Consider the following 21,927-nt stretch of genomic DNA (forward strand, 5'->3'; position numbering starts at 1 on the left):
AGGCTAAATAAAGTGAAACTTCCACTGCAGTCGTCATATTACCAACACGATATGTGAAAACGAGGTACTTGACAGAACTCACAGACAACACGCTGATGCGCAAGGGGGCCTCCAACAGGCACGCCATTTCTCTTCCATCCAACAGTACAGAAAAGCACTTTCGATGAGGACGAAACCTAACCAGTGGACTTTGACATAACAGAAAAACACCGAAGTATGAACAACATCGGTTTTTGACAGCGTTTAAACATACACGGCATAGATAGCTGCGTATAAAAACATGTTGGGCAGCAGCGCAATAAGAAACTGCTGTCCTCGTAAAACGAATCTAATGGAACTAATCCCACACTTCATTTACAACGCCCACAGGGAAACAAACGTCTGCGCGGCTGATTCGACACCACCTGGTCTTATTTTAAAATGCATCTTTAAATGTATTTGTATGCAGGTATTCATGATACTATCAATGTGTTGCTTTAGTATATACGTATTAATTAACGTAAACTACAGAGAAACCAAGGCATAGTTTCCAAATGTACTTTGCGGAAAGTCGTGTCCCGAATATTTTTACTTACATGCCCGGGCGATTTGGTCTTGCACATGAAATGGAGATATTTTGAATCATATACCGAAGAGTGGTTTAGCTACAAGTAAGTAATCGTAAATCATGTCCAGCTAAGGTGTTTTATATGCAACTACACCACACTCTGCAAGGGGTGGTGGAAAAATGTTACAAAAGTGCTGCCAAATAAGAGACAAGAGACACTTCCCATGGCCACCACCATGAGCTTCCACGTCTTAAAAAAACAAAACAGGGGGGAACATTCAGAGAGATAGTCCCGTGCTATTATTTGCGGAATGTAATCTGCCAATATTTGGTTTACTGTGTTTGAGTAGACTAGTCAGATGGACCAATGGAAAGATGTAGCGGCTACTGTATATTTCTAATAAGCTTAGTGCACTGCACAGTAAATTGCAGATAAGCCCACTTGCATTACTGACACAGTAATTTGGAGATACTGTAGTTCTATATTCACCCTCTAATCTGGGGACCAGCACCATATAGCCAGATGTCTCTCGTCCAACACATATTAGCTGCTAGCTTTTCCAAGTGCATGCATTGTATACCTGAAGTCTGTGGTTTGTGATTTTCCCACTATGTTCTGCAGACATGAAGATAGCTGTAGAAGGCTGCTGTCATGGCGAGCTGGACAAAATCTACGAGACCATTAGTTATCTGGAGGAAAGAGAGGGCATTAAGGTGGACCTGTTGCTCTGCTGTGGAGACTTCCAGGCTGTACGCAATGAGGGGGACATGAAGTGTATGGCAGTGCCCATGAAGTACAGGCAAATGCAAACCTTCTACAAGTAAGTTACAGATAGTGGGTCTCTTTAATAACGCTGTTTATGCTTTCCTATTAGTTTTTAAAATAATTAAAAAATATATTCATGTGTGTTTTTTCCTTTCTTAAAATTATTTTCTAGATATTACTCTGGGGAAAAGAAGGCTCCTGTACTGACTATCTTTATCGGTGGAAATCATGAAGCTTCCAACCATCTTCAAGAGCTTCCTTATGGGGGGTGGGTTGCTCCGAATATTTACTACTTGGGTGAGTATTCAAAAACATCACACTGTCACAAGATCCTGCATTCCACCACCTGCATTCCACCAGCCGTCACCTAATAGTTTTGGACTTGGACTTCAAGGTGTGTCTGTGTGGGTGTGGGTGTGGGTGGACTGGGCTGGACAATGTGCACTGGACAATCTATGTTGTACTGCAGTTGTCAGAAAAGCTTTGAACATCAGATGATGATGCCCAACCCCTTCACTCAAAACCTTAGCTGCTCCCCTGAGGAAAACGCTACAGACCACATATTACAAGGAACGATATGACTGACAACTCTAATACCAAATGCAGTTTCCAGGGTCCACAAGCAATGGAAAAGCTACACAGTTGAAGCAAACAAAAAGTGTTATGTTTTAAGCAACGGAATGAATGTCCATATATGTTTTTATACAGTGAGACCAATGACAAATTTCTCGCTGGCATGACGATGGAGTCTATTTTATTCTAAAACAGTTTCTTTGCTTCACAGGCTATGCAGGTGTGGTGTGTTACAGAGGCGTCCGCATTGGTGGTCTGTCAGGAATCTTCAAATACCACGATTACAGAAAAGGTCAGGAAACCTTTGCCAAACTCCCAAACACTTACGCTTCTGTACATAATATCTGACGTGTCCATGGTAACTTACTGTTCAGCTTCCATTTTATTCAGGACACTACGAGTTTCCACCATACTCCCAAGATACACTGCGTAGTGTCTACCACATCAGGAACATTGATGTCTTCAAACTTAAACAGGTCTGGGGAGACGTTTTCTACATTTTCTTTGTACTTTTTTGGGACTTTTTTGAGCAAAAAAATATATTTTCAATACTTATGAATTCTTGAATTCACGAGTACACGACAATAAACATTGTGTATCTTCTATCTTGGCTAATGCTGGTTTGTGTCTTCAAAAAGGTCTTCATATCTATGCTTCGTTGGCTCAAGAGTTGTTGTTTTTTGTTTTGTTTTGTTTGTTTAGATCCAGATGCCCATGGATGTGTTTCTGACTCACGACTGGCCACAAGGGATCTACAACTATGGCAGCACTCAGCAGCTGGTGAGCAAGAAGAAGTTTCTCAGGGAGGAGGTGGAGTCTGGCACCTTGGGGAGTCCCCCAGCTGCAGAACTCCTCGCCCACCTCAGACCGGCCTACTGGTTCTCCGCACATCTCCACGTCAAGTTCGCCGCTCTCATGGAGCACGGGGTAAATGGCCCAGTACCTTTATTATTATCAAGATTCAAGACTTTATTGTCATTGCCAAAAGGCAACCAGTGCTGAAGTATATGTTTTGATGATATTGTGTAAAAAAAAAAGTAATCACTGACATCCTTACTAGCCTCTTCAAGTCTGAATAATAATAAAAAATGTTGGTGTTTTTTTTTTTTTTTTTTAAACTTTTCTACTGTATGGCCATGCCTTACTCTTCGTTACCACATTACACAAGTCCTTCTTTTCTCTTTCTTTTGAATCTAGGCTAAAGATCAGAGTGCTCCTCGGACAACTAAGTTCCTAGCCCTGGATAAATGCCTACCTCATAGAGACTTCTTGCAGGTGAGCAATTTCTTTGTTTAATTAGTCCCACAAGGATTTTGCTATTTTTTTTGCGATCAAAATGACTGATCAAAATTTGTCTGTGGAATTTTGCACCCATTGTTTGTTGTTGTTTTTATTTTACATGTGAACCCCATCAAGTGTGAAAGTCAGTGGTTCTGACTTCCGACCGCATCATAAGCATATGGAGTTTTCTGTGTGTGTGTGTGTGTGTGTGTGTGATTGTGTTTGCCTGGTTGTCTATCTATGTTGTTTAGGTTCTTGAGGTGGCGGAGCGACCAGGTACCTCTGACCGCCTGGAGTACGATGCAGAGTGGCTGGCTATCCTGAAGGCCACTGATAACCTCCAGAACGTCTCCCCTAACTTCTGGGCTCCTCCTGAGGACAACGGACTACATGCCAAGTTAGTGTTTTTTATTTTATTTTACACAGTCGATATTTGTGTACTATCAAGTGAAGTGAGTGTACTTTCCAGACAAATTGTTCTACATAACTGGCATTACACAGGCTCCGATTTTAACTAAGCAAATACACACAAAACACACACACACACACACACACACACACACGACAACTTCAATCTCTCGATTACCTCAGTCACTTGAATGAGAAAGTTTTAAAAATAAATATTAATAATCATGCGCAGTTAAAAGTTGTGAGGCAATAACCAATTTAGTGATGTCTTTGCATTTCAGTGGGTTTCTGCTCATTTTACGTTTTGGCATAATTTGCATTCCGTTCCAGGTGGGACTTCAGCGTTTCCGAAAGCGAGTTGACGGAAGCTGTGGGAGCCTTAGGGGGTGACCTCTCCATTCCGGAGAACTTCTCTCTCACCGTCCCCTCGTACAACCCCGCCAACCCTCAGCCCCACACGCCACCAACTTACAGCGTAAACCCACAGACCACAGAGCTCTGTGCCACCCTCGGGCTGACGGACATTTACGCTCAGGTTAGTCAAACCAAGCCCATGGGAGGAGGTGGCATGAAGACCGAGTACAAGGACATCTCCAGCAGTTTTGACGATTTTTCCACAAACCCCACTGACACGTCAGAGCTGTCCACCTCCGTCAACCCAGATGAAATAACTATCGAGGAGGAATGGGACGAGGACGAAGGGGGGGACGACGACGACCATGGAACCGAGAAAAGGCCGACTGATGACGCTGTTCCTGATAGTGGAGCTGGAGCTGGCTGTGTTGTTGACGTGGACGAGTTATTTAGTTCGCCCTCGTCAGGGGCACAAAGCAGAAACCAACTCCTACTTCCACCCCCGTCCACAACCAAGAATGACGACTTTGCCCAGTCTCCTGACCGCCCCTCGTTACAGCTTCCTTCACCCACCCAGGCCTCGGATGACGCCCAGCTCTTAGGTGCGCAGGGAGATGAGGATAGGCAGCAGCTGAAAGTCCACAAACGATCTAGTGATGAAACATGTGTTGGTAAAAACAGTGGACTAAAGATTAAGAGGAGAAACCAAATAATTTACACTGCTAAGGATGAGGACGATGACGATGATAATTAAGTGTTTCATCTTTCTTTCTTCCTTGCTTTCATTCATTCTTGCTTCCTTCCTTTCTGCTGAACCTATTTGCTGTAAAATTCTTCTGTGAAATGATTTTTTTAAATCTTTTATAGACATGTGACATAATGTTGAACATTTCTGGAGCAATAACTGGTTTCAATTAACGATGACTACGACTCAGATTTTCATATTGTTTTGGATCTTTTTTTAGTGAATATAATGCTTTTTTGCATCCACAATGTGTTTGTCTTAATCTTGGATGCACAACTTTCCAGTGCTGTCTATAATTTTGTCACCTCATTTGTCAAGTCCATAATGTTGTCGCACCCTTGTAAGTTTTGTTTTCGTAAAGGCAGATGGGATGTGTCTCAGATGTTTCAGTCAGATTTTGACAACATTGCATCTTTTGTGTCGTTTTGATTATTTGTCATTTTCTGAAAATAAATGTTCTAAATGTCAGTATTTTCAATATTTTTCAAATTCAGAGGGAATGTTCAGTTGTTCATATAATGAAACAAAAATATTTGTTTTACTCAAACGCATACCTTTAAATGGTGAAACCAGAAAAACTGACAATTTTGAAGTCGTCTCATATTTTCCAGAGCTGTTGTATGCTGATAATGGTTTTGGAAGGATTTTACAACCATGGCCTCTTTTTAAAGTCACTTCAAGTAAAATCTGGCACATCTTAGCCCACTCTCCCCTGTACTGTAGTAAGCCACACTGCACTAGCTGGTTTGAAAAGGTGAGATTGACCTGGATGGATGAGGATCAAAACTCCCTTGATTGTACAGTGACTGTCCTGATTGTTGTGGTCTGACAGACACCCAGTTGTCTACAGAAAATGCACCAGCTGCGATAACTTTTTCTTCATAATTCTCATTTTCTTCTTCAGCACATGAGATTTGCTGCCTTCAATGACAGATAAGTAAGTTGAGGTCTTGCTGGAATGTCACATAATGACAAATCCACAAAGATAAATTACCTTGACCTGACATGCATGATCATTTGACACAATGTAGTATTATCTGTTGCAATTATAATGTTCACACATATAATTTTGGTCATAACCTTCAACACAGACAAAATTCCATCACCCTGCACTCTACAGACCACAGGTTAAGAAAGTGCGTAACTATACAGTACTTGTGAACATTCTCTTCACTCCAAAATTAAAGCCCATGAAAACACATGTTGGCCCCCACATTAAGTCAGGAAGGTATTGATTAATGTTGCGTGCATGCAAGCGGCCTGAGTTACATGTCACATCAATTCTTCTGCAAAGAAGTTTGGGTTGGGTGGGGTGTGACTTATCTTGAACACAGATATGGGGGGGGCTTTAGCAAAAATTGGTCAAGAATTGCTGACTGTGCATTTTCCATGACCTCACAGCACCATATATGTACCGGTACACTATATTACCAAAAGTAATTGCTCTCTTGCCTTGACTGTGACTCACTTATGAACTTAAGTGCCATCCCATTCCAAACCCATAGGGTTCAATAATGCATCAGCCCACCTTTTTCAGCCACTACAGCTTCAACTCAGGTTGTGAGGAGTGTCTTCAGAGGATTTTTTTGACCATTCTTCTAAGAGCCCATTGATGAGGTTACATTGGTGTTCTTTGAGAAGGTCTGGCTCTCATCCTTCGCTGTAATTCATCTCAAAGGTGTTTAATCAGGTTCATGTTAGGACTCTGGAGTCTAAATTGTGTACTAAACTTATTCCTCCAACTGTACCTCTGGCCTGCCTGACCACTTTATGTTGCTATAGCTACTATCAGTAGGCCCTTAACACCATCATTACGTCAGCTTGCAGTTGTTTCATAGTAACACTTTTTCAGCCACACAATTTTAACACAACTTTCGATTCAGTTTTATTAAAGTATAATAGGACTGAATGACTGAAAAGGGGGCAAAAGGTTATGGAAGCCCTTCTGCAATAACTACATACAAAAAAAACATCCGTTCACTATATTTTCCCTCATAGGTAAGTGTAGAAAGGAGTCCGTTATGCATATATTGTGTCTTATTATGCAAATTTCAAAGAAGAAATAATTGTACAGCCATCATGCTATTCTGTTGTTTTCGAGATTGCTGGGCCTCCCTTGACTCGATCTCTCATTTTTTGTTAATAACTGTGGGTTTTTTCTGGGGGTTTTTTCTGTAGTAGTGGTGTTTTGATTTCAGTCTTATTTTGACTTCAGTCATAGTTCTTTGTACTTCTCAATTGCCCATTTCAAAGTATCCGAGGGCACTGTTATTGGGACTGTCGTCAGCATCTAAGTGACTCCAAAAAGACGCCGGCTTCTGGTGGAGTTCACGCCGCACACAGCGAGGGCACGGCTGTCCGCGCTGCCAGCACTCCGCATGGAACACAGCACCACATCCCTCACACCTACAGTACAAACACAACACAGTGCAGGTTTTACAGGGCTGGAAAAAGGGTTGGCTCTCAACAAACAATTTACATAATTTTAAAACAAACATATTTCAGCTCATACATGTAATGGTTGAAGAAAAACACTGTTCTTTACTGTTCTTAGGGGGATAGCCCCTTGAGATAATATCTCGTTCTTGAGAAATAATTTACAATATGCAGATTTATCTGAAAATAGAAGCACGATGAGCTGACGGTAGGGACACATACACGCGAATTTGCGAACTTTGCCATTCATTGTTATGAGAGAGGCGATGGCAAGCGACAGTCATTTCAAGTTAATTGTTTGAATGGCTCCCACTGTCACATTTGAATACCGGGAAGTTGGCACTTTTCATAATACCAAAAGCCCAAATTGTACTTCTGTACTCCAAAGTTTTATCAACCAAAGTATTCGCATTTTGCCCCAATTCACCTTTTTTTGGACATTTGACATGGGATTCACAAGAGTCTTGGAATACAGTGCATTAGGCATAAATTAATAAGTTATCTGTCATGCAAAGACAAAAAGACCATCAAAGACTTGTCAAGAATTGTCATTTTCAGAACAATAAACATCAGTTAACCAGTTAACGCAGAGCCTCTGTTATAACCTTATTGTAACCAAAATGGTAATAACCAAATGTTAATTGGTCATAGTAATGTTGTTATGATGTAGTCGAGTCATTTCAGCAAAAGACTGAGAAGAGCCAATCTGTAGTAAGAAGCTACTCATGTGGGAAATATACAGTTAGTGGATTTTATATGCCCAAACCAACCTTTTGGAGGCGCTTTCCTGAAAGGGATAGATGACCTGGCTGTCCTGGCACAGCTCACAGATGAAGCCTTTCTCACTGCAAAGACTACAGCTGTAGACGTGCGTGCTCGCAAATTTGATCACTTTCAACAGAAAGGGGGCCAGCTTCCCATCAATAACCTTTAGTACAAACAAAACATTAGAAGCAAAATAAGTAAATAGTAAAACACCAATCAATGGCAAGGTAACAGTTAAAAAAAAGCTGAAACATCAATTCAGGATGAATGTTTTGTTTTTGTATGACTTAAAGTGTAATTTGACATGGGTCCTACCTGCTGGAGGTCTGCTACTGAGTACAAGTGAATGTGCTGAAGGAGATACTCTCTTGGGAAGATTCTAAAAATACAAGCAATATTATGATTTAGATAGATAGATAGATAGATAGATAGATAGATAGATAGATAGATAGATAGATAGATAGATAGATAGATAGATAGATAGATAGATAGATAGATAGATAGATAATGTATTGTAATTTGGGAGAAATGTTCAGTGCGATTTACAGTGCGTCTGATGAAGTTATAAGAAACAAAGAGACAATACACCAAATCAGGAGTAGGGTAATGTAAACAGTACAACAGTAAAAAATGTCAGAATTCTCCTTTAACAAGCCTGTTAATGTTTATGACAAACTTTTTTTTCGCCATGGTTATTCTATTAACAGACTGAACTGGATATGACGTGGTGGGACAGGCACAACACAGTGTGCATGATACAAGTTGCCAGTACTCCCATCATACACAGCCCTGGTCTTGTTTGCCATTTCGGCTGGTCTGACCACAATATCACAGTGATTTTGTTGCAACCATATAACACATTTCTCGTCTTCCATTTTTTATGTTATGTACTGTCTGCTGGGTGTGTGAGTACTGTGTCTAATGCAGTGATTGAAGCCCAAGACAAATTTCCCCCTAAGCACAATAAAGTACACAATACAATACAATCAGGCTGTACAATACAATACAATACAATACAATACAATACAATACAATACAATCAGGCAAAAAGGCTGGTAGATGTTAATCTTACTAGCCAAACACACACTCGCTAATGGGTCCTGTAAGTTTTCTTTTCAACTAGTCAAACCTAAAAAAATGTAACCAGCATTTGGCCGGTTTGCGGTTGTTAATTTAGAGCCCTGAATACAATACAACAAAGCTAATTTATTCAACTGCAAAAGCTCCGGTACCTGCGCCGGAGGTCTTCAGCAATGGCAGCTCGGCAGCTGAAGAGGTAGGCACGCAGTGACTGCAGTCTCCGACGCAGCGTCAGCACCGTGGCCAGCGCTTCACAGTGTTGGTACAGACATGGGTTGAGCTGTTCAATATCTAGAAGCGGCTCTTCATACACAAACTCCAGGAACTCCTTAGCTTGCTTAGACACCTGAGTAGAGAAAACACAGCAACTTGATGGTGACAAAATGGTCGATTCTGGTGCCTCATAGTTTGGAAGTCAGCCATCTACAAAGTGTTAACCTCCAACATGCAAGACAGTCCAAAAAAACAAATAATTATCAGATCACATTCGTGGAACATAAATATCAGAAATCATTAACACAATATGCAAATAATAACTCAAAAGTTGTGAAAACACAAAAATGGGCCAAATGGCTCCAACACAATTTGTACACCCATTTGTAGACCACTTGCAGGGCAGACTCTAGGCAGGGGCCAGAGTGGGCCAAGGCCCCTGTCGATTTCCTCCTGTCCCCTGCTGTGGCCCCTGTGCTGAACAGCCAATGACTTAAAATATTTTAATTTCTAACCGTGACATAACATGCATTTTTTGCACAGTATATTAGGGGTGGGCGATATGGCAAAAATGTTGTATCACGATTTTTTAACATGAAATCTCGATTTCGATTTTTTATCACGATCTTCCATCCAAAAAATAAAAAAAACAAAAAACATCTTTCATAAACTTGCAATTTGTAATTTGCAGTCAATAAAATGTTAACACACTGATGATACTCTCATAAAGTGTACAATTGGAATACAATAATGTAAAGAATAAAGTGAAGACAACAACACAAGTGAGAAAACGTCACTCTGATGCTGATAATAAACATCCTCACTGCAAGACGATCTATACGATTTCTCCACTTTGGCAGATTCGAGACGATCTTTTACTCAATATCACGATTCACAATTTAATATCGTCATATCGCCCACCCCTACTGTATATTATATATTCATAACATTAAAATTTCATCTCTTGCCAATTTATGCCTCCGAAAAAACAGTGGCCCCACCTCTGCCCCCCTGGTAATTTTGTTCTAGAACCTCTATTGACCACTTGCACAGGAGATGTGAACATCTGTCCATGACCCATTCAAAAATCATCACGCCAATATCCACCTTGAAGACTTTGGCCTCTCCAACATCTAATCAATTCATGTTGGTATTATAGTGTTAGCACACACGATTTGGTGCAAGTCTGCCCACCTTTTCAAGGTCAATATTGCAAACCAAAAAGTCGGCCATCTTGAAGTGTTGGCTTCCTAGTTATAAAAACGTTATCTCCCAGTCGATCACGACATTCAGTTACCTTATATCGATTTGTGTCCCAGTTGTGCAGCAGTCGTGCAGGTATAATAAACAAGCTGTCCTGGTGACAGGATTGGCAGTAGTACCGTCCACTGTAGTAGCAGAAGTTGGCTTTTTCTTGCGATAACCCCACTGGTCTTTGACAGCCTGTAGAAAAAAAACAAGTCAGTTTTTACTTTTTCAACGAGACATTAAAAAGCACTATACTTCACTAACTTATTTGAACATACAGTGCTGCTTGAAAGTATGTGAACCCTCCAGACGTCATTAATGTTTTTGTAAAAAAAAAAAAAAAACTCAACAACAAAAAAAACATTAAATGAAGTTAAGAACCAATCCAAACACCTAAACCCTAATTTGTAGCAGCATTGTACACCCTGCATTACAAGGTTTTGCAATGAAAGGGATGCAAAATAGTTTTAAAAAATGCATTATTTCTCAGTCAATATGTTTTAAGGTGTCTTTTAATGTTGCGCAACTTTTGTAATGATATTTTGAATAGGTTGAAGACTTTTCAAACTTGTTGTTAACAAACCCATTCCCCCACCAGTTGACCAGTATCTTGGGAAAGGCTGAACAAAAAAACAACGACAACAACAAAAAAACAAGTCAAGGATAGAGAGAGCAATGCGACCACATGTTGAAACTAGAAGCACTCCGACTGCGAGACCTCCGTCAAAGCCATGAGCCCTGACGCCATAAGATCTACATGCTGTGGAATCCTATGCCTATAATATAACTTACAATGATGTTTGTTCGGTAGTAAAAACTACCTTCATTTTTTGCCACCTCACAATTACACATTTTCTATGTTCCCCTATATTATTCCACATTCTGGATCACCAGATGAGGAATCCAAATCCTATCATCACTAAACTTTGCTGTTTGATAGAGAATTTGATTATGTTTTCAAGTCTTTCTGCCTCTTTTTTGTGGAGTTAGAAACTGAAATCCCAATCGCCCAATCCCACAATGTTGATTTACATTTTTTTTATTTTTTTTTAAATCCTGGATCCGGATCGTGATCCAGATATTCACCAAATTTAATCACTTGTTCCTTTTGTCATTTCCAACAACTAGACAAATCATCCAAATCCGTTCATTACTTTTTGAGTCATCCTGCTGACAGACTGACAGACAGACAAGCAAACGAAACCAACGCGACCGAAAACATAAACTCCTTGGCAGAGGTAACCCCATTTGTATTTCTGAGAGTGCCAACTTTACATAATAATAAATCTAATACATTTGTTGACATTTGCTTCAAGAGGTCTGTGATGTGCAAACAAGCGAAACATAGAAATGGGATCATTTAGGATGCTTTGTGGCAGTGTGTGTATCAAACAAGGAAAACTGTCAAATGCCACAAAACATGTCAAAAAGTGGAAGTGAATACCAATGAAAGAAATAAGTCATATGGCAGAGACGTTGAAGGGGTTACTACAGGACAGGTGATTTTTCTTATATTATGGTTGCTGGGCTAGCTTTCCTGGGACACTGTAAAGTGCTCAGAAGGTTGATCTTTTATTAACATTTCAGACATGCTGCTACAAAGCCTAGTGCAAAGGCTACCATGTGAAGGTTAAAGATAATGTCTTTCAAAAGTATTAAATAAGTTCACAAGACAATTTTCTAAATACTCCTACTACACTTTATGCACTAGCATGAAAATGGGTACTGTAAATTCTACAGCTCTTCAGCTATTGACTTTTGCTGAAAAGAATAGGGATAGAGGAGAAACAAAATCCACAGCCCATAAAACTCTCTAACTTGGAATTAAATGATCTTTACAATCGAAGTGAATTATGTGTATGTTTTTTTTATAGATGTACTGTGTACATGTGTGCTTTGATTAAATTGACATCAAATGACCCATCCAGAAAATTAGGCTGTACTAAATAGCAGGGATGTGGACTTGTGACTTCTGACTTGGACTTGAGTCAGACTTGAGTCACAGATGACTTGACTTGGTAATATTAGGAATGACTTGTGACTTGACTCAACTTATACGCCATTGTTTCGAGACTTGACTTGACAGTTTTAGCTTGCAATAGTGAGCCTAAAGTCTAAATATATATATTTTTTTGCATTTGTATGTGAACAATTACATGAATTACATGAAAAAAAAATGATTTCCCTTACCAGTAAGCTTACCATTTTTGTTTAGAACACGATTGGCAAAGGGGGGACATGCACAAGCACAGCAACTTTTCCAGCCTCTGCTCATTTTCAGCAACTTTTTTACCATTTTACAACAATACAGTATGAAAGGTCATGAAGAAGAGCGGATACCTGCACACCTGAAGTTCTGGGCCGTCAGACCCTTCTCCCCGGCCAAGCAGGTCAGGATGCTAAGGAAACTCGTGGTGATCGACTTGCGATTGGATGATTCCCGAATATTCCCACGCAGCCATTCCTGGTCCTTGACCAGGTTTGGAAGACGAGGCCTGCTGTCCTTTCCCCAAGAGTCTTTTGTCCTCTCAGCAGCGACTGCCGAGCGAAGTGCCTCCATCCAACTCTGTGCCTTTGGCTCGTTGGCCGCCTGAAGACGAAGCACCTCGCTCGCAAAAACAGCCTGGAAGCACGCGGCGCAACTCCCTTTCTCGGCTTTGTCGTGCTGAACGGCAACGCAGGACGCAAGGTGATACCGATGCACCGGATCAGACACAAAACTCTTGTCCTCATTTGGGAAGGCCAGCAGATGGGTTGGCGTGAGCACATAGTTAAAGGCCCTCCAGTTGTTGAGGTCACAGAGTTGTTTCAGCTGGCCCACTTTAATCGCTCCGGTGGCGTAGTTTTCTGTAAACAAAGGCAAGGTGGTTGGCCGGTTCATGGGACGAGAAGGAGCTTGATGTGCTTGATGTTTGGCAGAAGCAGCAGACGCTTCATAAACAGTTCTGTTTGAGTGTGCTAGGTGGTCTTCACGAGGGGGCCGGGTAGCGAGTACGCACTCCCATAACAGCTGGCTCCATTTCTGCGCTTCCCACTGGGAGGGCGCTCGGAGCTGTAGGCGAGTGCTGTTGAAGAAGAGGGCCTCCAGGATGTGGCCGTCCTGGCCTTGCAAGGGGTTAACGGCCTGACAATGGGAGAGGGAGAACGCGGTGCACAGCTGCCTGTTGCCGCTACTGTCCAGGCTGTACAGGCGCAGCTCGAAATTGGTGAGTTCCACATGGCAGGACCTCCAGCGTCCTCGAGGACCTTCTCTCTGCTCAAGCTCTCCTTGTTTAACCAAATTGGAATGCCACTCTGGATGTGCTGAAAGAAACATACACACACACACACACACACACACACACACACACACACACACACACACACACACACACATTTTATTAGAAAATTATAAAATATGTGCACTCAAAGTAGTATCAATTCAGGACTTCAATTCAATTCAGTGTCAGGTCTTTTGAGTGTTTGGTCCCTGAACGTTCCTTGAGCGAAGAGAAACACTGTGGAGAGCTAACCCATCAATGCAACATTTCTTTTGAAGTTTTTAAAGTTGGACTTCAAATATGACCCAAATGCATCAATACAGCACCATAGTGCGTATGACTCATAAAGAGATAAAGTAGATACATCAGAGCTGTGACACTGTGACCCTTGAAAACAAAAAACACAAAACAAAGACAGAAATACAAAGTTGAGGCTCACCTTCCCTTCTGGCTCCGTCAGTCATATTCTTCAATGTATTTTTGTCTAGTACTGGGAATAGATTTTCTTTACAGGAGCTATAGTTCATATCAGAATGCGATCGGTTATGCCCGCGCTTAAAGCCGCCCACGTTGTTACACGGAGTGCTATGGCTATGGACGGCGAGGTCGTTGGTGGACTGGGCTCGGCACCTATGGCCATGTCTGTAGCCCAAAATGCCATTACTGCTCGACGTCTGCTCAGCCCAGGTCCAGCTTTTGGAGTCTTCCTGATGCTGTTGTCTACCCAGCAGGTCCCACATCTCGCTGAACTTGCACAGCATGGACACCTCCTTCAGCGCGGGGTGTGGGTGCAGGTGGTCACCCCCATGGCCACCCTCCAGGAGGTCCTCAGTGGCCTCCATGGCCGGGCTGACATCCTCGACTTCAACACCCTCCATCGGGTTCACACTGTCACAACCGTCAGACTAAGAACGTGAAAGAAAAGAGGGGGAAAAAAAATCTGATTAAATATGTGAAGTGAAGTGAAAGTGAAAGCCCAATTGGGGAAGTCCAACTCCCATTTTCATTGTGACACAGCACAGTCTGCTTCATCTTGGATTCACATGGCTGTCACAACCGTCAGACTAAGAACGTGAAAGACAAGAGGGAGAAAAAATCTGGTTATACATTGCTCTACGATAAGCCTACCAGGGGTGTCGAACTCATTTCAGTTCAGGGGCCAAATAGCCTGTAGAGGAGCCTATTTTATCTCAAGTGGGCCGGACCAATAACGTAATAGCTAATCATCGCAAATATCTGAATCATTTTGGAATCACATGGCTAGACAATCATCTCGAGCTCGATGACACAGTGGTTATGTCAGGAGTATCGACTGTAAATGTCGACCACAAAAGACATTTAATAGTAAGTAGGCTATTAAAAACCTGTGATCTCACACAATTGCAGCGAATTTTGTGATGCGCTAGATATTTACTTTGGTATTTTGGCATTCTTAGTTTCTTTTCCTCTACAGGTCTGGGGCATGATTGATTGAACCATCTGGCAGGGTCCAGGGCCCGGGCCTGATGTTTGACACCCCTGCTCTATAATACAAGCTCAACACAGTGATTTTGTTGTGGTTAAACTGAGGGATTCCATGAAGCTAGAGATGTCATGCAGCAACAATATTTGTAAAGCACATCATCATACACAGTTGTTCAATGTTGTTCAAGTTATTCAATGTGCTTTAGAAAGATTAAGGAAAAAGGAACTTAGGCCCAGATTTGATCTAAAGAGGTTGTAGATAAATAGCCCTAATCAAAGGCAGATGAAAACAAAGCGGTTTTTTATTATTATTATTATTTCTTCTTATCACATGGTAGGCCTTAAAGTTGAGCAGTGACTGCGAGATGGAAAACCACATTAAATTTAACCGGTCTTGGTCGAACAGCTGTATGCTAGGGGTCATCCCTGTCGCCAGGCCCAGGTCCGTCCGCTAGCCGTGTTCAACACCACCCTCGGTCATCACTCCCCACCGCTGACATCAGCATTTGAGATGCCATTTTTGTTTTCGCTTTTGTTTATTATAAGCATAAAACATTGGATGTCAATTTCCGTAAACAAAACAAAAAAGTCACGCTGTATGAGAAACGCATGCATGAGCGGGGAGCCCTGGAAAATGCTGATGTCAGGACGAACTCAATGTTGAACTGTGCCGACAGCAAAACCCATCCCTGATTTTCGCAGCTGACAGGGGAATGTAGGACCCGGGGGAGCTCGACAAAATCATCCGATCAGCTGCGATAACAATGAGGCCTCGTTTTGCTGCTTGTCATATATTAATCTGTATTAAGTTTTAAAAGGCTGAAAACATCAGCGGTTTTGGGACCCTATGATATATCCTGAAAATGCTGAAAATTAGCATAACTATGCCGCCAGCACAAACACAACACACATCGTAATCGGAGTGTCCAAACAAGATTACTGGCGTTCTGCGCGATGTCTCTTCGCCACCCCAACATAATTGTTTACAAACCATTTGGCACCCATCGTTACAGCAGTTTGTTAAGTAACTCAAATATATGTCAGAACAATGATGTTGAGACGTCAACCGCTCGGCAGGTCCAGGAATAACTGAGCACGGGAGGATAGGACATCCAAAGTAGCCGACTGCCCGTACGTCAAGCTTCTATTTACAACAATACACACATCCTCGTTATGAATGCTGTGGTGACTTAATATAAATTTAGAGCTTTTAGTAACAACAACAATTCACAGCAGTTGTAAACATACTTACAGAGTATGCGCGTAACAACAACATCTGAAGATTTGACAGTGTACAAGGGCAGCAGCCTCCTGCATCACTGGTCCTGCATCATTGGTCCGTCCTTTAATAAGGTCCGTGTGGCAACTGGAATAAGATCTTTGTACCAGGGCTACGTTTTCACACACAAAAAAAGGTGGGGTTACAGTGGATACTTTATGATGTGGCCATTTGCCAAAATATCAGAAATAGGTCCCAGATCATCACTAAAAGTTTGTATACTCTATTTTACCTGGCACATGCACTTTGCGCAAGCATGTGAGAAAAATGTTGTATGTAGGCCTATATAAACATTTAGTGATGTATGTGATATTATAATGTCCTTAGGAAAGAATGCGCGGACACAGGACTATATTGGTAACTGCTCTACTGTGGGTGGGGGGGGGATTAAGGTGTCAAGTAGCTTACATAAATACACACATAATGCCCTCATGGACATGAACATATTCTGTGAGTTGGGGTAGACAGGGAAATATGACCAGAAATGAGTGTAGGCTTGTGGAGTCCAGATTCAACACCCTCCGGGCTCTTTACTACTAAACTGCAGTGCTGCTAACACTTGTCTGTTGTCACTGTTAAAATGATTGCACGGTGGCTGACCATGCTGGTCATAGTAGTAGTGTTGTGTGTTTGTGGTGTGATGACGACGTGCAGGGGGAGCAGGGGGTCAGTTGTGTCTGTGGTGTGTGCGTAGGATAGTGGTGGTGAGGGTTACATGCTGCCATTCCGACATACTGACATTCCGACATTGACATTCAATTGTCGGAATGGTGACATTTTTTTAAGAAATGAAACGTCCCATCATTCCGACTTTCATTTTTTACTTTTGTCGGAAAGGTGGTATGATTTTTTCTTTTCAACATACCACCATTCCGACATGTGATTTCAGCACCACATGTGTGGACAGCTGCCCATGCAATAATAGGGCTGTACCAGCTGCAAATGCCTGAGAGCGAGACATTCCGACACGCGAGTCAAGCCAGAATGATCGCACCTAGGCCTACTCAGAAATGTACTGACGATAAGGGGTGAAGGCTCGTTGTGTAGCCAACATTTCATTTGCCAGTGTAAAACTGATGCTAGTTGTTTATGTGACAATTGCCTCAATTTATTTTACCTTAAACCAATGCAATGCAATTTTGTTGTGTGCTGTGTCACAATGATAAGTTGGAGTTTCTCAGGTGGGCTTAATTATTTTGTACAACACACACACACACACACACACACACACACACACACACACACACACACACACACACACACACACACACACACACACACACACACACACACACACACACACATGCTTAATACAGGGTGAGCAGGCCAGGGGCCCAAACAGGACGAGGGCAGAGCAGCCGAGACAAGAACCAAGATGTTCCGCTTTAGAACCCTCAAGAACCCGCACGAGAAGTTCCGCACCTGAACACACACACACACACACACACACACACACACACACACACACACACACACACACACACACACACACACACACACACACACACACACACAAACACACACATACACACAAGAAGCCTATACGTAAGTAGGGGACCATAGTAACCATAACATCACAAAGGAGAACGCTGAGTCAGGACAAGGTATTCATCATACAGACACACACAGCCGTCCTCCTCCATGACTGAGGTACCCTGAGCATGGTACCGTCCCACCGCACTGCTCCCCATGGGGTGCCACTGAGGGCTGCCCCCTTGCACGGGTGAGGCATAAATGCAATTTCGTTGTGTGCAGTGTGCAGTGTTCACTTGTGTGCTGTGGAGTGCTGTGTCACAATGACAATGGGAGTTGGAGTTTCCCAATGGGCTTTCACTTTTTCACTTTCACTTTCACACACACACACACACACACACACACACACACACACACACACACACACACACACACACACACACACACACACACACACACACACACACACACACACACACACACAAACAATCACTCCAATAACGAGTTTGATTTTCCTTCTGACGGTGGGTCTGGTAGCCTAATTTGTGGGTCGTCAGATGGTGGTTGACGCCAATCCAAAAACTTTAATTTCTGATTTTGTCAAACCAAGTGAGGAAAAACTGTAAACTAGCTAGCTCTGATGACTGAATCCTACATTGTACTACTAATGCAGTATCAAAACCATCACACCTACACCATCACTGGAGGAGTAGACTAGTTCATTACTGTGTTCCAACGGTTTCCATGGTGTGTGTGTGTGTGTGTGTGTGTGTGTGTGTGTGTGTGTGTGTGTGTGTGTGTGTGTGTGTGTGTGTGTGTGTGGGTGTGTGTGTGTGTGTGTGTGTGTGTGTGTGTCTGTGTGTGTGTTAGTTCATATGCTTTCCCTTGCTATATCGTTAATGTAGAATAGTGTAAATATTTTGGTCAAGAATAAAACGGCATACAGAAAAGACTGCACTTTGCAGTAATGCAGAATGTAATGTCTTAGACAAAAAATAGGCCTACTGCAGTTCTTGTAGGCCTGCAGTTCTTATCCTGTTGCCTGCCACTCGACATCGATGCTATCAACAAAACAAGCAAACAAAACAAGAAAGAGGAATAATGATCATAAAATCATTTACTTTTCTAAGCTTACTTGTAGGCCTAGTACCTGGTCCCTGTGCTATATCACACGTCAGTCTGTCAGTCGAACTGTCTAAGCAAAGGGTAGAGAGAGAATATCACAGTGGAGTGGCTACAACAGAATGGTAGGCCTATGCCTATTCCCCACGAGTCCGCTGCATTTCAGAGCACACTGCTACTAGCAGGAATAGTTGAGACACGGCGAGTGAGTGCTTTTCCGGTCAGAGAGGGTGATGAGAAAGTCAGTCCACAACGGCGTAGCAGCTGCTGCGAGTGGGAGCCGAGAGTGAAGAAGGATCACGTGACCACAAAGACGCTTCTTCAGAGGGGTCTCGCTCGCTCGCTCTGTCTCTCCTCCACCTCCGCCGAAATGCCTTGCGGTTTACTCAATCTCTGCGAGTATGACACACACAAACTCGTCAAAATCAAAAGTGTTCGACTCGGGTCTCTGAAATGGATGTTGAACGGGATTGTTTTGATGTTCATCTGGTAAGTAGCCACTGTAGTAAACATTCACCGCCTGCTGCTGTCTTTCTGTTCCCCGTTCCGCCCCCGCTCAGATGGGCTGTTTGACTGTACCGTAGTGGACCGTAGTGGCTACTGGACCAGACAGTAGACTAATGTAAACAATTATGCGGTGAAGGCGCATTATAGCCACAGCCCCGCTACGAATCTCGAAGATACCTGTCCGCGGTGCTGAATCACGGCACCACTTAGGGCAGTGCGGTGCACAAACTTTTGTCAGTGGGGACCCCATATTGGACCCAAGATTATGTTTCGCGAGACCCCACCCTACCCCTATTCCTGGTAATTTTGCATTACTGTCTGCTATATAGAAATTCACAGGAAAAGCAAAGCTCTATTAACCATAATTGAATAGGTCTACTGTCACTGACCAATTTGTGGAATTGCGTTTGCTGTTAACCTGTGGAATTCTCGTTTTCATGCAAAGTCCCTCCTGTCCGTGAGCCCCCAGCAGTGCTTCCACAACACCCTAACATGTCCCGACCCCACTTTGGGGAACCACTGACCTATAGGCCAATAACCAGACACATTCTATTAGGGGGGGGGGGAGCAACATGCACAGCAACATGACACATGTGTTCAAGTGTCGGGAACTGCAGCCTCACTGCACTCTGTGTGTGTGTGTGTGTGTGTGTGTGTGTGTGTGTGTGTGTGTGTGTGTGTGTGTGTGTGTGTGTGTGTGTGTGTGTGTGTGTTAGTTCGCCCCTCAGGGCTTGAACCCACCACTTACCAGTCACCATTTCCAGTTCGGGCACAGCACAATAGCTAAATAAATCAGAAATACTGTATGAGGCTTCGGGAGGGAAGTTTACTAACATTCTATGCCGAATTCTGCCAGTTGTCATCCATTTTGTGTGTGTGTGTGTGTGTGTGTGTGTGTGTGTGTGTGTGTGTGTGTGTGTGTTTCTGTATTCCAGCATCATGCTCTTCTGGAATAAGGAGTATCAGGCCTATGACCTTGTGGTGAGCTCCGTGACCTCCAAGGTGACTATGAATACTACACTGGCTAATACTGTACTACATATAGGCCTATACATAACTATACATGGGTTCTAAATTTTGTTTATAACCTGACTGCGCAAACCTAACTGCGCACAACTCAACCTCTGATTGTTGGAAACCGCTGTCGGTCAAAAAATTAGCTCACGTGGTTGGCTGCCAGTGTCTTGCCCCTCCTCATAACATCGTGTTGATAAACACTGAGAACCTATGTATTGAATGCTCAGTGACCCAAGGTGAATACTGCACACACACACACACACAGGCGATTCTACACTGTAACAAATAGCTGTTTATTTACGGCAATTCTGCAACAGCATTCTACTGTTTTTCGAAAAAACAGACAACTACTGTGAAAATATTACTTTGAGTCACATATTGAGCATAAACAGTAAGTACTGCACAATAGCAGTATTCGCCGTTGTGGAAAAAAATAGAGATGCACCGGATCCTGATTTTTAGGATCCTGCCGGATACCAGATCCACTGAATAAGATCCTGCCGGATCCGGAACCGGATACCGGATCCTACAAAAGGGTTGAAACATATAGTCTACTCGCACACGTGGGCCCTTTTTATTACGTTGGCGCAAACTATTTTTTCGACTCATTGGCTTATTGCCACACTGCCTGCAATAGCCGCTTCCAAAGGGATTTCACTCCATGCAGTGATTGGGGTTGTGAAAGACTGAAAAGCCTAGGCTAGACATGCACCAGACCCTGATTTTTAGGTAACATGCCGGATACCGGATCCCTGTGAAAAACTCTATTATCCTGACGGAGCCGGAACCGGAACCGGATCCGGTGCATCTCTAGAAAATAACAAGTTATTTTAGGCAGCACCATTGAAACCCATTCATCCTCCACTTGTCCGTGATCACCATCAAACTTCAATACCACCTGAAGAACTGAAGTCATTCTGACTGGTTAAAATATTATCTGATACTATCAAGCATGATGAAACAATTTCTAAGGAAACTACAATACTTAAAAAGTGCTTGATGCAGCAAAGTGTGAGTAGCACATGCATTTTGATAGTGATGAAAGTGTGAATGGCTGAAACATTTTAAGAACTTGTAACACTCTTGCAACAAGCAGCCCCATCTAAACCAATCTGCTAATCAGTGCCTGGCCTCACCTGAGTAGGGCTGTTATGCCATTATTCAATTACGGGCGTCACCTGCCAAGGGCCTGATGACTCTGGTCACATGGTACCCTTGCACCTGTATATAAATCTGGACTATCAACACTTCAGTTGCTTGCCTGCCTGCTGGCTGGCCTGCATGGCACAGCATAGCACTTGTTTGCCTACAAGCTTGCCTACAAGCTTGCCTACAAGCTTGCTTACATGCTTGCACACTTTCCTCTTTGTGAAAGCTTGCTGTATGTGG

At 42.7% G+C, this 21,927-nt stretch overlaps 4 protein-coding genes across 5 annotated transcripts in view; 2 read left to right on the top strand and 2 right to left on the bottom strand.

The window, feature by feature from the left end:
- armc8 (armadillo repeat containing 8) overlaps nucleotides 1-363 on the bottom strand; it is a 25,480-nt gene extending 25,117 nt beyond the window's left edge. The window contains exon 1 of the mRNA XM_063213103.1: nucleotides 83-363. Within this exon, the coding sequence (XP_063069173.1) occupies nucleotides 83-127 (45 nt within the window). The 5' untranslated portion in view covers nucleotides 128-363. The remainder of the gene's footprint in view (nucleotides 1-82) is intronic.
- Nucleotides 1-5,142, top strand: part of dbr1 (debranching RNA lariats 1) — a 5,455-nt gene extending 313 nt beyond the window's left edge. Inside the window, exons 1-9 of one of the 2 annotated variants that reach the window (XM_063213101.1) lie at nucleotides 332-650; nucleotides 1,170-1,368; nucleotides 1,486-1,610; nucleotides 2,098-2,178; nucleotides 2,277-2,362; nucleotides 2,589-2,813; nucleotides 3,084-3,161; nucleotides 3,419-3,564; nucleotides 3,906-5,142. In XM_063213101.1, coding sequence (XP_063069171.1) covers nucleotides 1,172-1,368; nucleotides 1,486-1,610; nucleotides 2,098-2,178; nucleotides 2,277-2,362; nucleotides 2,589-2,813; nucleotides 3,084-3,161; nucleotides 3,419-3,564; nucleotides 3,906-4,683 — 1,716 coding nt within the window. In that variant the 5' untranslated portion in view covers nucleotides 332-650; nucleotides 1,170-1,171 and the 3' untranslated portion in view covers nucleotides 4,684-5,142. Of the gene's footprint in view, nucleotides 1-331; nucleotides 651-1,169; nucleotides 1,369-1,485; nucleotides 1,611-2,097; nucleotides 2,179-2,276; nucleotides 2,363-2,588; nucleotides 2,814-3,083; nucleotides 3,162-3,418; nucleotides 3,565-3,905 lie in introns of those variants that run through there. The other variant, XM_063213102.1, reaches the window with a different exon arrangement.
- Nucleotides 5,143-6,485: 1,343 nt separating this feature from the next.
- plekhm3 (pleckstrin homology domain containing, family M, member 3) lies at nucleotides 6,486-16,484 on the bottom strand. Its single transcript, XM_063214465.1, has 8 exons — nucleotides 16,393-16,484; nucleotides 14,116-14,581; nucleotides 12,757-13,719; nucleotides 10,466-10,611; nucleotides 9,108-9,301; nucleotides 8,191-8,254; nucleotides 7,881-8,038; nucleotides 6,486-7,080 (listed from the first exon to the last, which is right to left on the bottom strand). Exons 1-8 carry the CDS (start codon nucleotides 16,414-16,416, stop codon nucleotides 6,909-6,911), a joined length of 2,187 nt encoding a protein of 728 aa, XP_063070535.1. The 5' UTR covers nucleotides 16,417-16,484; the 3' UTR covers nucleotides 6,486-6,908.
- A 2,874-nt stretch (nucleotides 16,485-19,358) lies between these two features.
- Nucleotides 19,359-21,927, top strand: part of p2rx7 (purinergic receptor P2X, ligand-gated ion channel, 7) — a 31,449-nt gene continuing 28,880 nt past the window's right edge. Inside the window, 2 exon segments of the mRNA XM_063213104.1 lie at nucleotides 19,359-19,503; nucleotides 20,457-20,523. Coding sequence (XP_063069174.1) covers nucleotides 19,385-19,503; nucleotides 20,457-20,523 — 186 coding nt within the window. The 5' untranslated portion in view covers nucleotides 19,359-19,384.

This window comes from Engraulis encrasicolus, chromosome 13 (genome assembly GCF_034702125.1).
Source record: "Engraulis encrasicolus isolate BLACKSEA-1 chromosome 13, IST_EnEncr_1.0, whole genome shotgun sequence".
In the NCBI taxonomy this organism is placed as follows: Eukaryota; Metazoa; Chordata; class Actinopteri; order Clupeiformes; family Engraulidae; genus Engraulis; species Engraulis encrasicolus.